The sequence below is a fragment of the Narcine bancroftii genome, chromosome 3 (genome assembly GCF_036971445.1).
Source record: "Narcine bancroftii isolate sNarBan1 chromosome 3, sNarBan1.hap1, whole genome shotgun sequence".
NCBI lineage: Eukaryota > Metazoa > Chordata > Chondrichthyes > Torpediniformes > Narcinidae > Narcine > Narcine bancroftii.
In genome coordinates this window covers 62,386,707-62,405,410 of record NC_091471.1, presented here as the reverse complement: position 1 = coordinate 62,405,410, position 18,704 = coordinate 62,386,707, and the positions used below count along the sequence as shown (strand labels likewise).

General features: G+C 40.0%; 1 protein-coding gene across 1 annotated transcript in view; it reads right to left on the bottom strand.

Moving 5' to 3' along the window:
• Positions 1-18,704, bottom strand: part of LOC138757207 (Golgi phosphoprotein 3-like) — an 87,690-nt gene that overhangs the window by 11,541 nt on the left and 57,445 nt on the right. Inside the window, exon 3 of the mRNA XM_069924183.1 lies at positions 12,797-12,911. Within this exon, the coding sequence (XP_069780284.1) occupies positions 12,797-12,911 (115 nt within the window). The remainder of the gene's footprint in view (positions 1-12,796; positions 12,912-18,704) is intronic.

The window sequence follows — 18,704 nt, the reverse complement described above, 5'->3', positions numbered from 1 at the left end:
ACATTGTACGTTATGCTTCTTAATTTCAACAGTAAATGTGGCTGCCATTTTGAACAAATACTAGACCAACAGTTGCAATGTTACTTATTGATGAAAATGCTTACCTCAATTTAAAAATGTTTACTTCAGTTGATTAAACATAGTGAAACTGAAAAGACGTAAAGTAGCAAGGAAGTGCCGAAAATTTCAAAGGTTCAGAAGGGAAAGAAGGATAAGAATAGGATTCTTGTAGTTGGGGACTCATTAGTCAGAGGAACAGATAGGAGGTTTGTGGGATGAGATCGGGGATCCAGGTTGGTATGTTGCCTCCCTGGTGCCAGGGTCAGGGATATCTCTGATCGAGTACATAGCATTCTGCAAGGGGAAGGAGAGGACCAATGACTTAGTTAGAAGTAGGGATGAGGTCCTGAAACAGGATTATGTAGAATTAGGTAGGAAGTTAAAAAACAGGACCTCCAAGGTAGTAATCTCTGGATTGCTGCCCGTGCCACGAGCTAATGAGGGTTGAAATAGGAGGATGTGGAGGATGAATGCGTGGCTAAAGAGATGGTGCAGGGGGCAAGGGATAAGATTTCTGGATCATTGGGATCTCTTCTGGGGAAGGTCAGACCTGTACAAGAGGGACGGACTCCACTTGAACTGGAGGGGGACCAATGTGCTGGCAAGCAGATTTGCTAGAGCTGTGGGGGAAGGTTTAAACTAGTTTGGCAGGGGGTGGGGGGGGGGGGGGAAACAGAGTGTGAGAGCAGTGTCCAGGGAGTATGGCCACCTAGATAGGAATAAAAAAGATAACAAAGGTAGGATGGAGATTAGGGTAGAAGGTCAAAAAGAGAATATATGTGAGGGTCATTATATTTTAATGCAAGAAGCATAGTGAACAAGGTAGATGAGCTGAGAGCATGGATAGATACTTGGGGTCACGATATTGTGGCAATTAGTGAGACCTGGCTACAGGAGGGGCAGGACTGGCAACTTAATATTCCAGGATACATTTGTTTTAGATGTGATAGATCAAGGGGTAAAAAAGGAGGAGGAGTTGCTCTGCTTGTTAAGGAGGCCATTACTGCCGTGAGGTGGCAGGATGGTATGGAGGGATCAACCAGTGAGGCTGTTTGGGTGGAATTGAGGGGTGGAGGAGGCAAGAGGGTGCTAATAGGGATGTATTACAGACCACCAAATGGGCCAAGAAAATTAGAGGAACAAATTTGTAGGGAGATAACGTACATGTGCGAAAATCATAAGGTAGTGATCATGGGAGATTTTAACTTCCCACACATACGGTTAGAGGGCTGGATGGGCTGGAGTTCGTTAAATGTGCTCAGGATTGTTTTCTAAATCAGTTAGTAGAAGAACCAACTCGGGACAGTGTAATACTGGATCTCCTGTTAGGGAACGAGCTAGGTCAGGTAGCGGACATTAATGTTGGAGAACCAATTGGGTCTAGTGATCATAATTCTGTTAGTTTTAGAGTAGTTTTAGGGAAGAGCAAGGAGAGGCCTAAAGTTGAAGTTCTGGATTGGAAAAGAGCAAATTTCAAAGGAATAAGAAGGGATTTGGGGAGTATTGAGTGGGACAGGATATTTTCAGGTAAGGATGTTAATGAAAAATGGAAGATATTCAAAAAATAAATTTTGAGGGTACAGTGTGGATCAAAGGAAAGGCTGGAAGTCATAGGGAGGCTTGGTTTTCGAGGAATATTGGAAATTTGGTTAGGAGAAAAAGGGAGGTGTACAAGAGGTATAAAGAGCAGGGAGCTGAGAAGTTGAAGGAGGACTACAAGGAGTGTAGAAGGAATCTTAAGAAAGAAATTAGAAAGGCCAAAAAAAAGGCATGAAGAGGCTTTGGCTGACAGAGTAAAAATAAATCCAAAGGGTTTCTATAAGTACATTAAAAGTAAAAGATTAGTGAGAAATAAAATTGAACCCCTTGTAGATAGCGAGGGTAGGCTGAGTGAGAAGTCTGAGGAAATGGGGGAAATTTTGAATGATTTCTTTGCCTCGGTATTCACTAGGGAAAGAAATGTTGAACCAGTTGAAGTAAAGAAAAATAGTCAGGAGGTCATGAAGCATATAAGGATAACCGAGGAGGTAGTGATGGCTGTGTTAAAAAAGATAAAGGTGGATAAATCTCCCGGACCGGACAAAATATTCCCTAGGACACTCAGGGAGGCTAGTGGACAGTTAGTGGGGCCATTAACAGAGATATTTAGGATGCCACTGGCCACGGGGGTGGTGCCAAAGATTTGGAGGGTGGCGCATGTGGTTCCTCTGTTTAAGAAAGGGTCCAAATGCAAACCTGGGAATTATAGGCCTGTAAGTCTGACGTCTGTGGTGGGCAAGTTGATGGAAAGTGTTCTGAGGGATGCTATTTACAAATTTTTGGAGGTACAGGGATTGATAGGGAGTAATCAGCATGGTTTTGTCAGGGGTAGATCATGCTTGAAAAACCTGGTTGAGTTCTTCGAGGGGGTTACAAAAAAGGTTGATGAAGGGAAAGCTGTGGATGTTGTCTATTTGGACTTTAGTAAAGCTTTTGACAAAGTTCCCCACAGGAGGTTAGGAAAAAAGGTGGAGGCATTAGGTATAAATAAGGAGGTAGTGAAATGGATTCAGCAGTGGTTGGATGGGAGGTGTCAGAGAGTAGTGGTAGAAAATTGTTTGTCCAATTGGAGGCCGGTGACTAGTGGAGTTCATCAGGGTTCAGTCCTGGGTCCACTATTATTTGTTATATATATTAACGATCTGGATGTAGGGGTGGAGAATTGGATAAGCAAGTTTGCGGATGACACAAAGATTGGTGGTATTGTGGACAGTGAGGTAGATTACCGTAGATTAAAAGGTGATTTAGGAAGGCTGGAAGTGTGGGCTGAGAAATGGCTGATGGAATTTAATACAGATAAATGTGAGGTGCTACATTTTGGAAAGGCAAATTTAAATAGGTCATATACATTGAATGATAGACAATTGAGGAGTGCAGAGCAACAAAGGGATTTAGGAGTGATGGTAAAAAGTACCCTCAAGGCTAATACTCAGGTAGATGGTGTGGTGAAGAAGGCATTTGGAATGTTGCCCTTCATAAATCGGAGTATTGAATTCAAGAGTAGGGAGGTTATGATGAAATTGTACAAGGCATTGGTGAGGCCAAATTTGGAGTACTGTGTACAGTTTTGATCACCAAATTATAGGAAAGATATAAACAAAATAGAGAGAGTGCAGAGAAGGTTCACGAGAATGTTGACAGGATTTCAGGGTCTGAGTTACAGGGAAAGGATGTGCAGACTGGGGCTTTTTTCTCTGGAGCGTAGAAGATTGAGAGGGGACTTGATAGGTGTTTAAGATTTTAAAAGGGACAGAGAGAGTAAATGTGGATAGGCTTTTTCAATTAAGAAAGGGGGAGATTCAAACTAGAGGACATGGTTTAAGATTGAAGGGGGAAAATTATAAGGGGAACATGAGGGGAAATTTCTTTACGCAAAGAGTGGTGGGGATGTGGAATGAGCTTCTGGCAGACGTGGTCGAGGCGGGATCATTGGTTACATTTAAGGAAAGACTGGATCGTTACATGGATAGGAGGGGACTAGAGGGGTATGGTCCGCGTGCTGGTCAGTGGGACTAGGAGGGTGGGGATTTGCTACGGCATGGACTAGTAGGGTCGAACTGGCCTGTTCTGTGCTGTAAGTGGTTATATGGTTATATGTGTTTGTTTGTTTTGCAAGGAATTTGTTAACATTAATAGTCTATCTGTAATAGTCTATCTACAGAATTACATTGCATCATAATCATTAAGATCATGGACTGTATTCACTGAGAGTTGTGGAGGAATGTGGGAGACAGCCTTGTCCCTTTCTTGATCTTTTCCTCTTTTCTTATTTTGCACCCTGCTTTTTATTTTGCATTGGGTTTTTTTTAAATCAGACTTTTAAAGAGCTTTACTGAATTCATTTAAAGAGCAGCAGATGCAGGAATGCCTACTGTAATATGTGAGCACATCAATAAACTACCGTAATGACAACAGTAGTTTTGTGTGGTTATTTTGATAGAAAATGAATTTTTGATGGAACTGGGGGTTTTCTCGTCTCAAAACTCAGTTTTTCTTGCAGAGTAACTAGCTGAAAACTGTCGTGCTGAAAACTGCCGTGCTTAATATTTTTTGGCCCGTGACTCTTTATATTTTTCTGTATGTGGCCCACAACCACTAGGGTATGTGGCCACTTAAGAAGAAAAACAAAAACTGAAATACACTAAATCTGTCCTTGGTGTGAATACATGACATGACAATACTTTTGTCCAAATTTTCCCTCTAATAGTTTCCCAAGAAGTGTTCTGCTCTTGGAAAGCTTATATTTAATAAAAAGGCACTGAGCAGTTATCATTAATGAAAAATTTTCTCCAACTCAAATTAACTATAAAACAATCTTAGACCAAAAAATAGGCATTTATTAAGATCCCCTTCATAGCAGCAATTTCTCCACACAAACTAGACATTTTCCCTTTTACTTTAACGAATTGTTCATCTATACTATGAAACCCAGTTGTCCTATAAGCCATAATATTTTCATTTTGTTTTGTTAACTCTTCAAACATCGTAACCACATCAGATTCAGGTGAAGGATTTGTTAAAGTAGGTGAAGTAACAGAATTAAATGGAGAAGCCATTTTTGTAGATCTGGGTCTACCTTCAATAGCCTTCTGTTGCCATCAATAATAATTCCTGATCATCTTCATCCAGGTATTCAACATACTCTTCTGGTATATTCTCTGGCCGCTCTGCTGCGGGTTTGGACCCCTGTCCACGTCGGGCCGATCTCGTCAGCCCGACGTGGAGCGGGTCCCCCCGCAGCACGAAAACGGTTGAGGACTTTGCGAAATCGCGACGTTGGGCCCGTAGTGCGGCAGCATGCGCTAGTCTACACGTCGGCACATGTCAGCGCGGTGCCAACGGTGCCTCCCCGCTCACACCAACATTCCAAAATCCATCACCACAGTTATCCAGATTGAACTCCATCTGCCACTTCTGTGCCAATCTCTGCATCCTGTCTATATCCTGTTATAACCTATGACAATCTTTACACTATCTATGACAACCTTTACACTATCCACAATGCCTCTGACCTTTGTGTCATCTTATCATTGATTATCTCCATTATGAATTTTAGATATCTACTCATAAAAAATATACCAGTTCTGCAATATTTACATTTAAAGCATAGTATTTTTACAACTGTATAAATTATCACAAAGGCATTTCCTGTACTGTATTGCATTTTATTCAGGAACATCCTCAGTCCTTTGAGATGATCTCCAGAAATCAGCTAAGAGAGACTTTATCAAGAAGCCAGATGTCTCCACCAAGGACAAGTGCACCACTGTGACAGTCAACAAAGTGCACAAGTCTCTTCTTTCTAGAAAACTAACTTCAAATTCAAGTTTACTATCAACGATCAGACAAAACAGCATTTCTCCAGTCCATGGTGCACACACATCATACATTTCTCACACAGAGCATAATAATTACATACATACATAAAACTTTAAAATTATACAGTACATACAAATATTCTGGAATAATTTACTCTATTTCATTCACAATAGATGCAATGCTACAGAATACAGTTCATTAATCTCACAGCCTGTGGGGGGGAAAAACTATTTCCCACCCTGGTGGTCCCAATTTTGATGCTCCTTTACTTCCTACCTGTGCGATAGATGGTCAGGATCTTCAATAATTGAGCCCTATTTAAACAATGCTCCTGGTGAATGACATCAATAGAGGAAAAGGAGACCCCAGTGGTCTTCATGGCTGTTTTAATGGCCCTTTGTATTAACTTCAGGTCCAATGTTTTGCAGGACACTCTTAATTATGCTCCTGCAATGATGGGGGAAGTATCCTTGCTCTCCTCAACAAGTGTAGACACTGCTGCTCCTTCCTGACTGATGAGGAGGTATTGTGGGTCCAGGATAGGTTGTCCACTATATGCACACCAAGGAACATTCTGCTCTTAACTCTGTGCAGTAGGAGTGGTTGACATTCTTCCTCCTGAAGTCCACAATCATCTCCTTTGTCTTGTCCATGATGAAACTTGGGTTGCTTTCCTTGCATCATTAGATGAACCTTCCAACCTCCTCTCTGTAAGCCAACTCATCATTGTTGCTGATGAAGCCAACTATTGTATTATCTACAAACCTGATGATTCTGTTTGTATTAAATCAAGTAATGCAGTCATGAGTCAGCAGTGTGAACAGTGGTGGGCTGAGAATACAGCCCTGAGGTGTACAGTCTTTCGGTCAAGAAGTCCAGAATCCAGTTGCAGAGAGAGGTATTGAATCCAATGAGGATAGTTTATCCATCACGCTCTGAGGTATGATTGTGTTGAACACTGAGCTGAAGTCAATATACAGCAGTCTGGTGTATGAGGCATCATTTTCTAGGTGTATCAGGCCAGACTGGATGGTCAAAGATATAGCATCATCTGCCAACCAGTTTGGAAAGGGTCCAATATCACTGGAAGATGTGATTTGATGTGTCTCATTACAAGTTGTTCAAAGCACTTCATGATGGTAGAGGTAACTGCCACTGGGTGGAAATTAGTCCAGTTACTGTCGCTCTCTTGGGCCCAGGAATTTGGTGGCTGCCTTGAAACCTGCAAGATCCAAAAAAAGTTTGGCATGTCCCCTCTGACCCTTGAACACTTCTACAGGACCACAATCGAAAGCTTATTTACTGGATGTATCATTGCATGATAATGGGAGCTGCTCTGCTTAAGATCGGAAGAAACTACGGAAGACAGTGAATGCAGCTCATATGAAAAGAAACACTCCTTCCTCTCCAATTACATCTCAAAGTTCAGATTTATTGACAAGAGTACTTATGTACATGACATCACAACCCTGAGATTCTTTTACCTGCAGGCGATCTGACTTTCCAAAATACAACCTCAAGAAAGAATGGTAGATCTTCCTTATCAAGTAAGCTAGGACCTCTGATATTAATTGGGCAGGGTTTTCTTGAAAAAGGCCTGGTTAAAGTCACCAACTATGATTTGAAGTGTGTCGGGTGGGCTGTCTCTTATTTGCTGACTACATAATGCAGCTCCACGAGTGCCTATTTGTAATCAGCATCAGGAGGGATATAAACTCAGTGAGAATCGCTAATGAGAACTTTTGTGGTAGCTAGAATGATCTGCATTTAATCAGGATTTGTTCCAAGGCAAATGTCCATGTACCACTTTGTATCTGTATTAACTAAAAACCTCACATCGCCCCTTCTTGCTTTGCCAGAATCTGAGTTCTGATCCAGTCTATGAATCGGTTAGATCAGGACGCCCAGTGTTTTCTCTGTTAGCCACGTCTCAATACAGCAAACAACTGAGATTTATTTGTCTCACCTGTCTCTGATAAAGCGGCTTTTCCCTGAGATTATCAAACTGTGCCAACCAACTAGCCGAGTGTTCACAGACATTTTCATCCTCTCATTGTTGCAGTCAAAGGTTCCCACCTGCTTCAAAAGGCCATCAATCATCCCAGCAGTGCCCAAGAAGAGCAAGGTCATCTGCCTCAACGACTATTGTCCAGTAGCACAAACGAAGAGGCCACCTTTCTGGCACTTGAACGTGCCAGCAGCAAAAGCCGGCTACTCGGGACAGCAGTCTGACAGCTCGCCTCCCCGCTGCCTGACAGCCCCCGGCGCAGGACTGCAGGGCTGGGGTGACCGGTGGGGGAGTACGGGGTTGGGGCAGCCAGAGGCGGGAGGGAGTACAGGACTGGGGCGGCTGTCCCCGAGAATCCTGACTTATTGAAAGCTCTCACCTTTTAAATATAGCGGGATTTTGTGTGCGTGCGTAAGTCCCGTAGTCCCCCAGCCCCGTAGTCCCATGCCAGGGGACTGTCAGGCAGTGGGCAGGGTAGGTGTCGGCAGTGGGGAGGGTAGGTGTCGGCAGCGGGTCACCAGCTGACAGTCAGCCTGCCTTCTGAGAGGCACCTGAAAGCTGCTAGCAGCTTTTCCTGAGCTGCTTTCAGCTGCAATGGGGAATAGTCCGAGCAGGATATTATACCTACTGGAGAAGGGTAGGATGAGTAGACCTCCTGGCCGGCTTTTCCCATTTCAGATGGCCACCCCTCTGCCGCACAGGAGTATAATGTGCGGCTTTACAGTCGGGTATTGTGGCCATCTGAAAGCGGCTTTAGCAATCTGCCAAAGGTCCTCTCACACCACTACTGTGGAAAGAGTTACAATGTTAAGGACTGGCAATTGTGAAGTACTGTTAATATATTTCCATGCATGGATGGTGTGCTAACTACCGCTCCTAGTGTCAACTCACCACTGGAATTCAGTTCATTGGTCCATAATATTTGGACTAATCTGTTATGATGTCTAGAATGGTGTGGTCCTAGCAAAATTCAAACTGGGCATCTCTGAGTAAGTACTGGTGAGCAAGTTCCACTTGACAACACTGTCAATTTAAAAAAAATAACTCATTATGCAGCTGGGTTGCCTTTGAAGTGCCTTGTGTTAACAGGACATGTCTGAGCAAGTTTCTATTTGGTTGGTTGGACACCAGAGTTGTAATTGCACTGAAAAACCTTAATTAGAGATACAGGTAGTTCAGAAATGCAGATCTTCAGTACTAATGCTGGGATGTTGTCTGGTCCTAAGTACTTTGTTGTATCCTGTGGTCTCAATCTCTTCTTGATATTTCATGGAGTGAAATGCATTGGCTGAAGACTGACTTCTGTGATGCTGGAAGCCAAGGAAAGCCTACTTTGGTTTACTGAGCACTTCTTATTGAACATGGCTCCAAATGCTACCCCACTCACATGCTGGGCCATGCCTGCCTTGAGAATGTGGATACCACTTCCCATTTACCTTTTAATTGTCCACGACAATTCATGACTAGATACAGCAGGATTGCAGAGCTTCAGGCTGTCCTGTGAGCTGTGAGACCACTTAGCAGTTGTTTATTCTGCAGGTAATCCCTAATAAAGTTATGGACAGCAAGAAACTTTGCCATGAGCAAATATTCATTCAAGAGAGAAATATCCTGAGATTTAAATGCAATGGATATCTTGCAAAGCTATAAAGAGGAAAATGTGTTCAATATAAAACATTTTTATTGCAAAGAGTATGTATTCTGCAGATCTGAGAATTCCTTCAGTACTTTATTTGACCAGAAAGTGAAGGCATCCTGACTTAACCATCAATTTGTTGATGCTATTGTTGGTGTTATGAGGGGAACAGGAGTACAAAGAGGCTGGAGTGTTAAAGGCACAACAACGTTTGCAAGTCAAATAAAATTAGTTTGTGTTCTTACAATTATAATTAATCCCAGCAATTCTGTTCATTTTTTCTCTTATAAAGTATCCCAAAACAATAACTGCCATCTGTGTTCTAAAGTTTTACAATTCTAATTAAGAAATAAGATCACAAAGAACATCTAATAAACTGGCTTATGGTGACATCATGTGGATGCAACTGCAAATGCAGAGTATTGTGCAAACAGCCATCCAATGATAATCTGCATTTACACAGTGCCTTTAAAATACAAAGCATCCCAAGGTAATTCATAGGAATACCAATAAACTTGACAAAGTATATGAAGACAGTGAATTATGACAATCATTCCCTATTAACTGCCACAAAAATTTATCTCAGTTATACAGACAGCCATCTACACCCCAACCCAGGTGAACACAAAGCTAGCACTGGATGACTATTCACCTCCATCAAAGGCCTTAAAATGAAACACCCTTAAGCCACATTCATCATAGCTGCAGACTTCAACCATGCCAATATCAGGAGTGTGCATCTGAAGTTTCAATAACACATCACCCGTCCCATCTGAGGCCCCAACGTGCTTGGCTTCTTCTACACAACCATCAAAATCCCTTCCACTTCATCCTACCCTGCCTGCACTTTGTAAAATTACACCACCGGTCAATGCTCCTCATAACTACCTCCAAGCAGAAGCTGAGACGAGAAACTGATAGTAAAACTTGAACTTTGCTGGACTGATGACATCCTAAGCGAGCGTTTTGAATCAGTAGACTGGTCTTGAGAACTTAGCAACCATTCTTAATGAATACACCACAACCATCACTGACTTCATCAACAAATGTGTAGAAGACTACTTACCAAAGGGAACAATCCATGTGCTCCCCTATAAGAAACAACTGCTGAACAGCAAGGTCCACTCACTTCTGAAGGCCAGAAACAAGGCATACAGGTCAGACAACTGAGCCCAACATAAGAAATCCACACACATCCTGTACAATGCCATTAGGAATGCCAAGAAGCAGTACCAAACCAGACTGGAATCCAAAGCACACCTCACAGACACAAAGCATATGTGGTAGAGCAAGCATGTCATCTCAGGCGATAAAGCAAAACTTGCCAGAATAGCAAACAACAGCTCATTGTATTCTATGTTCCTTCTAAGAGGACACAGCAAGCCAATGGCAAAACCTCTTAAACCTTGAGCACACCCACACCCATGGTCACTGTCACAAACATCAAATTGGCCTTCCAGATAGTGAACCTATGGAAAGCACCTGGCCCAGATGGAGTCCCTCTCTAGCCTACCCACATGGTTCAAGAAGGCCACAATCAAGAAGAACGTAGCCACAGGCAGTTGTGGAGGTGCATCGGTGGGTGAATTTATGGGATAGGTTCTTGATTAGCCGGTGCATCAAATGTGATAGGGAGAAGCCTAGGCAGAGGGGCTGAGTGGGAAAATGAATCCGCTCATGATTGAATGGCAAAGCACACTCAATGGGCTGAATAGCCTATTCTTGCTTCTATGTCTTATGGACTTAAAAAGCAGGCAGGTTATAGCAGAGCATCCTTTTTGAGAAGGGTGACTGTGCGATCTGAGTGCTGCTGGTAATGTAAGCTTTTGTGAACTCTGGCTTTAGTGTGGAGAGCAAGCATCACTAAGGCAAGGTCAGACTTTTTATCCCCGAGGCAGTAATGTCAGTCAGTGCAATGCGCAAATTCAGATTCTCTGCTTCCTGTCAATGCTAGTATGTTTCTTGTTATACATTGTAAAGTAGATTCGTGTGCGGCACCTTGTCAAAGGCCTTCTGAAAATTCAACTACTCAACATCTACTGAATCTCTCTTATCCAGCCTGCTTGTCACTTATTCAAAGAATTTCAACAGGTTTGTCAAGCAAGATTTTCCATGAAGGAAACCAAATCTGGCTTTAGCTTGTCTTGACATGTGCCTCCCAAGAACTCTGTAACCTCATCCATGACAATCAGCTCCATCATCTTCCCAAGCATTGATGTCAGGCTAACTGGTCTATAATTTGCTTCCTGCTACCTCCCTCCCTTCTTGACATTTGTGATTTTCAAGGTCTCCAGGACAATATCAGAATCTAATGACTCCCAAAGGATCATTATCAATTCCTCCACAATCTTTATCACTACTTCTTTCAGAACTCGAGAGTGTAATCTATCTGATCCAGGTGACCTATCTACTTTTAGACCATTCAGCTTACTAAGCACCTTCCCCTTTGAAATCGTAATTGCACTCACTTCCCTTCCTTGATACCCTTGGATATCTGGCACACAGCTAATGTCTTCCACAATGAAGACTGATGCAAAATACTTATTTAGTTCCTCTGCCATCTCCTTGTCTCCCATTATTATTTTCTAGTGGTACCTCTCTTTTAATCTTTATATATTTGAGGAAGTTTTTTGATATTATTTGCTAGCCTGGTTTCATATTTCATACTTTCCCTCTTTATGAATTTTTTAGTTTCCATTTGCAAGTTTTTAAAACCTTTCCCAATCCTCTATCTTCCCACTAATTTCTGCCTCCTTGTTAACCCTATCTTTCTTTTTTTCATTGTTGTGACAATTTTCCATTCAAATATTTCCTCTTTTTTGGTATCGATTTATCCTGCACCTTTCTCATTTTTGCAGCAACTCCATCCACTACTGCTCGACTATCCTCCCTATGAGATTCCCACAAAATCACAGGGAGAACATGGTAACTCCACACAATGTTGATGCAATCACAAAGACGGCTTGCCAGCAGCTATGCTTTGTGAGGTGTCTGAGGAGATTCAGTATGTCACTAAAATCTCTCGTAAACTTCAACAGGTGTACCATGGAGAGCATTCTGGTCGGTTGTATCATTGCCTGGTATGGAGGCGCCAACTCTCAGGGCAAGAATAAACTCCAGAGGGTTGTTAACTCAGTCTGCAACATCGCAGGCACAAGACTTCTCTCCATTGAGGACATCTACATGAGGTGGTGACTTAAATAGAAAAAGCAGCCTCTATCCTCAAGGACTCCCACCACCCAGGCCATACCCTATTCACTCTGTTACCATCAGGAAAAAGGTAAAGGAGCCTAAAGACGAGCACTCAACGGCACAAGGACAGCTTCTTCCCCACTGCCATCAGATTCCTGAATAATCAATGAACCAAAGACACTGTTTTACTTTTCAAGCACGATTTTTTTTTTAATGTAATGTCGTAAGATGTTATAATATGAATGTTTGCACCAAGATGCTGCTGCAAAACACTGAATTTCATGACTTGTTCATGACAATAAACAAGTAGTTTTGGACCAGTCACTATGAAGTAGCAGGTCTACTTACTGCACCCACTTCCACCAATCTTAATTTGTGCTAGATAAACAGCACAACACAATAAACACCTCTGAGAATAAATTACATTCTTAAAGAAAATACTACTCCCATAGTAAAAACATACTGTATGTTATATAGCACAATATTTTAAATATCTGATTTTACTTCATACCCATACTCTGCCCTATATTTTCCCCACTCACCACTAAGAAGTTCAATCCAGCTTTGCACTGCTTCTGGAGGTTGCGTTTCCTTAATATGTTTCAAGGCTTCATCAAGCAATACATCTCCAGTAGGGGTATCTGACTTGCAGATAACCTAAAAGAGACAAGCAAATAAACTGTTTTAAAATTTAAATTCCAAGCCATTTATGTTTAGATGACAATTAACATCTACCATTACAATTGCTCTTCTCTTGAGAATATTACAGTAAGTCTTAATGGGATTATTTTGAGAGATGACTTCTGTCTGTAGAACTTTGAGAAAGATATTATTTCACCAGTCTGGATGCAGATGGCTGGCCGTTTGGGCTTCATCAACTATCTAAATATTTACAGTTCCTAGTTGTCTCATTCACTAACAAAAACAGCAGAATGCCTATTTGAACATCCAAAGATCATACCTCCATAACCATCCAGGGTAGAAAATTCTGGATTCATCACCCTCTACAGAAAAAAATTCATGCTAATGACTGTCTCCTTTTCTTATATTTCTCCTTGTCAAGGCTCTCCCTTTAGTGATACATCTCAACAGAATTCCTCATTTCAATAAAATCATCCTTGATTCATTTAAACTTCAAAGAATACAGATCCAGAAAAATTGTCCTTTCTTGTTTAGGAACAACCCATCTGGTCTGTAAAATCCCACCTTCTCCACAAATTATCATAATGACCCAAAATTCTAAAGCCTTCCCCTCCTGCTATGTGCTCCAGTTTATTCTCACTTCTTGTTTTTTGTCTTTTCACTAATTCTTAATCCATGTCAGCACATTAACCAGACTGTTTTAGTTTAAGTTTAAGCTTATTATCATTAGTACAGTGAGAAGGGTCCATCTCCGAGCAGACCAACAGGTTATCTCTAAAATTCATAGGGAGCACAATTACGGAATATAGACTGCAATGAAAAGAAAGATTAATTAACACCAAGCAAGTGTAGCTTATGGTATAGTATTATGGAGTTCTTTTAGGAATAGAGGAAAAGAAATAGTATTTAAGCTTGTCAGTGAATGCTTTGACATACTTAACATTTATGTCCAGTAGCACTCACATCTACTGTGATAAATGCTTTGAGAGCTTGGTCATGGCCAGAATCAACATGTACCTAAGTAAAGATCTGGGCGCACTGCAATCCACCTACTGTCACAATCGCTCCACAGCAGACGCAATATCACTGGCTCTCCATTCACCTCTGGATCACCTAGACAACAGCAACTCTTACATTGGGCTACTGTTCATCAACTACACTCAGCCTTCAATGGATCTTTGACTTCCTCATCGGAAGACCACAGTCAGTATGAATTAGAAACAACATCATCTTATTGACGATTAACACAGGTGCACCTCAAGGGTGTGTTAAAACCCACTACTCTATTGACTCTACACTCATGACAGTGTGGCTATCCAAAATTCAAATACCGTCTACAAATTTGCTGGTGATACCATGGTCATCAGCTGAATCACAGACAGCAATGAGGAAGCATACAGGGAGACAGATCAGCTCATTGAATGATATCACAACAATCTTTTGAAATGTAATTTAGCACAATGCTTCAAAACAATAAATTTTGTGACATATTCTTGACAATAAATTCTGTTTCTGATGGGAGGAACCAGAAGATAACCCAGGGTGTGATTGATCCTAGGCAGCAGGAGATGCAGATGGAATCCATTGAGGGAGGGGAAATATTCTTGAACCTTGATGACCAAAATTACTTGCGCAACCTTATCAAAATACTTCTGAAAATCTAAATATACCTCCCTTAACAAATCTATGGCACATCCTTAAAGTGCACAATCCCTTTCACAAATTCCATGATGACTCTGCTCAATCTTATTATTCTTTTATAGGTGTTCTGTCAATTTCACTCTTCATTATAGATGCCAGAAGTTTCCCAACTACAGTGTTGATGGTTCTTCATTTGAATTCTCCCTCCTTTCTTAAATCATGGTGTCAGATTTGCTACCCTCCAATTTGAAAAAACCATTCCAAGATCAAGAGAATTTTGAAAGATGACAACAATTGTATCCACTATCTTTACAGTCATGTCTAGGACATATATCATTAGGTCCTTTGAATTTACAAGCTTTAGACTCACCAACTTTTTCAGTAATAAAAAAAAACCTAATTTCTATTGTGCCTCGTTTTTTGCTATTTCTGTTTGACAGGGGAATTAGATGAGAGTAATGTAATAGAAGTATATATAGATTTTCAGAAGGCATTTTAAGTCCAATATGGTCTTCTCAGCAAAAGCTCGTGGAATAAAAGGATCTCTAACAGCAGGTTGGCTTAACTGCAGAAAGAATCACCCTTTTACATGCTGGATGGAAGGAGGCAGGAAGCTGGTGCTGGCACCTCTACTGTTTATTAAAATTAATTATTAACATGGGTTTGCAAGGTAAACATTAGAATCAGCAGATGTTACCATGCTTGCAAATCTAGTAAATGGTTAAGAGTATTAGTTATCGTTAACAAGGTAAATAAAGTAAAAGTAGTAGACTTTAGGATTTAAATGGGTTAGCCGAAAAGGGTGACAATGGGAGATTCAAGTGCTAAATTTTAGAAAAAAGAACTTGTGTCAAATTAAATTTGTTAGAGGTGAACAAAATCACTAAGAGTTTAGATAAAGTAACTAAGGGGTGGCAAAATGTTTGGGTGATGTGAGAAAAGCTTCTTTAATGTTATAGTCTACACATTCTTTATTCTAATATATCCTAATTTTGAAGAATAATCTTGCAAAAGCATGAGTTACAATATTCTGAATTTTTATCTCTTTAATCCAATTAATCCAACTCTGTGACTGCTGCTTTACGCAGCTTTAATTCATTGATAAAACAGATAAACATTTTGCATAACTTCATATTAAGACTTTCATAATGATGAATTTACTGTATTTACTGTATGATACAAAAGCTTAGGTACTAGCTTAAAGAGATGCATAATGATATATTTTTAATTTTTTTAAAATTTCTTGCACCATGAATCATATCAATAGTAACATTCACAATTGATCATCACTAATATGTACACAGTGGCATTTCCTCTTTCCCCCCACCTTTTCCCCCCTTTCATCCCTCCCTCCTCCTTTTCAAAAATCAATAAATAATAACACATAAAACAAAGAAATAACAAAAAGCAAAGAAGTCATATCATCCACTTTTACATATTTAAATCTGATCGTGCTCATAATCAGGTTGTTTTAAGAGATGGAGGTCTGTAATCTGCATTCTCTAGCATATTTTATGTATGGTTCCCAAATTTGTTCTAATAATGTATATTTGTCTTTCAGATTGTATGCAATTTTTTCTAATGGAATACACTTGCTCATTTCTCTATATCATTGTTGTACTTTAAGGCTTACTTCCATTTTCCAAATTGTCATAATACACTTTTTTGCTACTGCTAGCAATATCATAATAAATCTTATTTAGGCTCTGTCTAATTTTAGTCCTGATTTTTTTGGGATCTTTTGGTATATTATTTTTTGTGATTTTGTTTAATCTTACCAGATTCCCAGGTTTAGATCTTCCCAGAAAGTTTTCACTTTTGAACATGTCCAAATTGCAGGTAATGTTGTTCCAGTCTCTTGTTTACAGCGAAAGCATCTATTCGATGCTGTTGGGTACCACTCTTTTCATTTCTGAGAAGTAATATAGAATCTATGTAGCCAGTTACTAACAACTTGCTAATTATTCTTCAGGATGTACTGAAGGCATTAGCATGAGAGATTTTTCTTTGAATTGTGTTTCTTTTTAAATATTTTTTTGTTTGTTTAAATATCATGGAGATACAAAGGGGGCTGAAGCTACCAAACCAAAATTACTACTGTGCAGCTCAGTTAAGGTATTTATCAGATTTTTATCAGAGAGGAGAAAAACCGGACTGGACTAAGATAGAATTAGACAAATTGGGAGAAAATATTGGGAACATATACTTTATAAATTTGTGCAATACAACAATTCATCAGTATTACATCACATACTTAAATTATGGGAAAAAAATGATATTTAAACAGACAAAAAAGTATTTGAAAAGAAACACAATTCAAAGAAAAATTTCTCATGCTCACGCCTTTCCTCCATCCTGAAGAATAATATCAAGTAGTCAGTCTACATGATATTATGACATATTACATCATAGTCTCCATGGTAACACTACAAACAATAGTCTCTTAAAGAGATAGCACAAAATTAACTAAGAGTTAAAAAAACACAAGGTTTTAACCTTTATAAATGTCATGACAAATTATAATTGGGAATGTGTGACCAGAAAATGTAATGGATTCCATTGTGATTTCCGAAGTAAACTGAATAAACGTTTAGAAGTAAATGAGTTGTTGAGCACCAGGAAAGCAGTGCAACTGATGAGAATGCTCTGCAGAAAATAACAGAGACACAATGGATTCCTGATAAATTGTAATGATGCAGCTTAACCGCCAGTATTTTCCATTTTATTTCAGATGTTCAATATTGCCATATTTTTCATTTGCGATATTGGAAAACTGTAAAACAAATTGACTTTGAGGAGCAGAGAATATTAGTAGTTAATTCATATATAGTTCTTAATTTATCAAAACTTTAATTAACCAAAGTTGATTTAAAAGAAATCAAGCAAAAACATCTTACAAAAATAAACATATTCAGTCTCTTATAACACTGCAATCATATCTTGAGGTGCTTTACCTTAAAAAAATGACAGCATAACAATTTGGTTTTTGTGGTACCACTTGAAGAGGAAAGTTGGCAAAGCTTACAAAAAGTTGAACATTTTCTCTAAGTAAATCAATGAAAGTTATAAGCAGGTTGAGAAAGTATTTGAGGCATATTCAAAATCCATGCAAAATGTGAATATCAGTTTTAGACCAACACTTAATCAAAGGTACAGCCTATAGTTTTGCTCCAAATGTACCCTGACCAACTTTGACTTCTCTTTAACATTGAGGAGTTTAAAACTCATTAAAACCCACATTTTAAAAAAATCTCATTTATCTGCAAACCTAAAAATCTGGCTAAACAGGTATGAAAGCTAATTCTCCAACAGATACAGATTTTTAAGCCAATCTGGGTCTTGCACTCACAACATATTCGGATAAACCCAAAGTTTCTGGTTTGATTGATCAAATGTCCTTTGAAACTTCTATCCACAGTCAGCAAAATGCGAGGAGTCACATAATAGAGTAGTGGCCGGTCAGGAAAACCAGACCTCTCCAAGAAAATAGGGAAAAAGTTAGGAAAAAGCAAAGCATTACAAAAATAGAATATAAGAAATAGAAGATAAAGATAGAAAAGAGAAAGATGGCTTCCAAGACGGAGAAAGTAAGAATAACTGGAAAAAAAGTTTAAAAGTCGCCGGAGAAGAAAGAAGGCCTTACCTGCACAAAGGAACAGGACGCTGTGGTGACGAGGAGAGCCCAACCCTCGAGGTCAGTGCCTGCCCTATGGAGTCACAACCCACCAGCCGGTGAACTACAAAAATGGCTCTCGGAGCCAAACAAAAATGTGCAACTGCGCAATCCAAGGAGAAAGAGGACACCAGCAGGCTCAGCAGAGGAGCAGGCTGTCACAGAGCAAACAGCTGAGGGATGCCTGACACCAGGGCTCTCAGCTGGAGGACAAGGAACAACAGACGAGCAGCACAGGAGGGGAGGACCAGCAACAAGAGGCCCAGCAAGAAGAGGCCCAACAAAGAGATACAAGCAGCTCATCAGGAAAAACAGAAGAGACACAGACACAAAAAAGAGAAGACACAAACACAGATACAGACACAGAAGAAGAGGAAGAAGACCAAGATCTTCACAGAGAAATAGAAGGTAAAACTGATGAACAGAATATAGATAAAGTCTTTTTTGAAGAACAAATGAGATCACTAAAAGAATGGTTTTCATTAGAGTTTAAT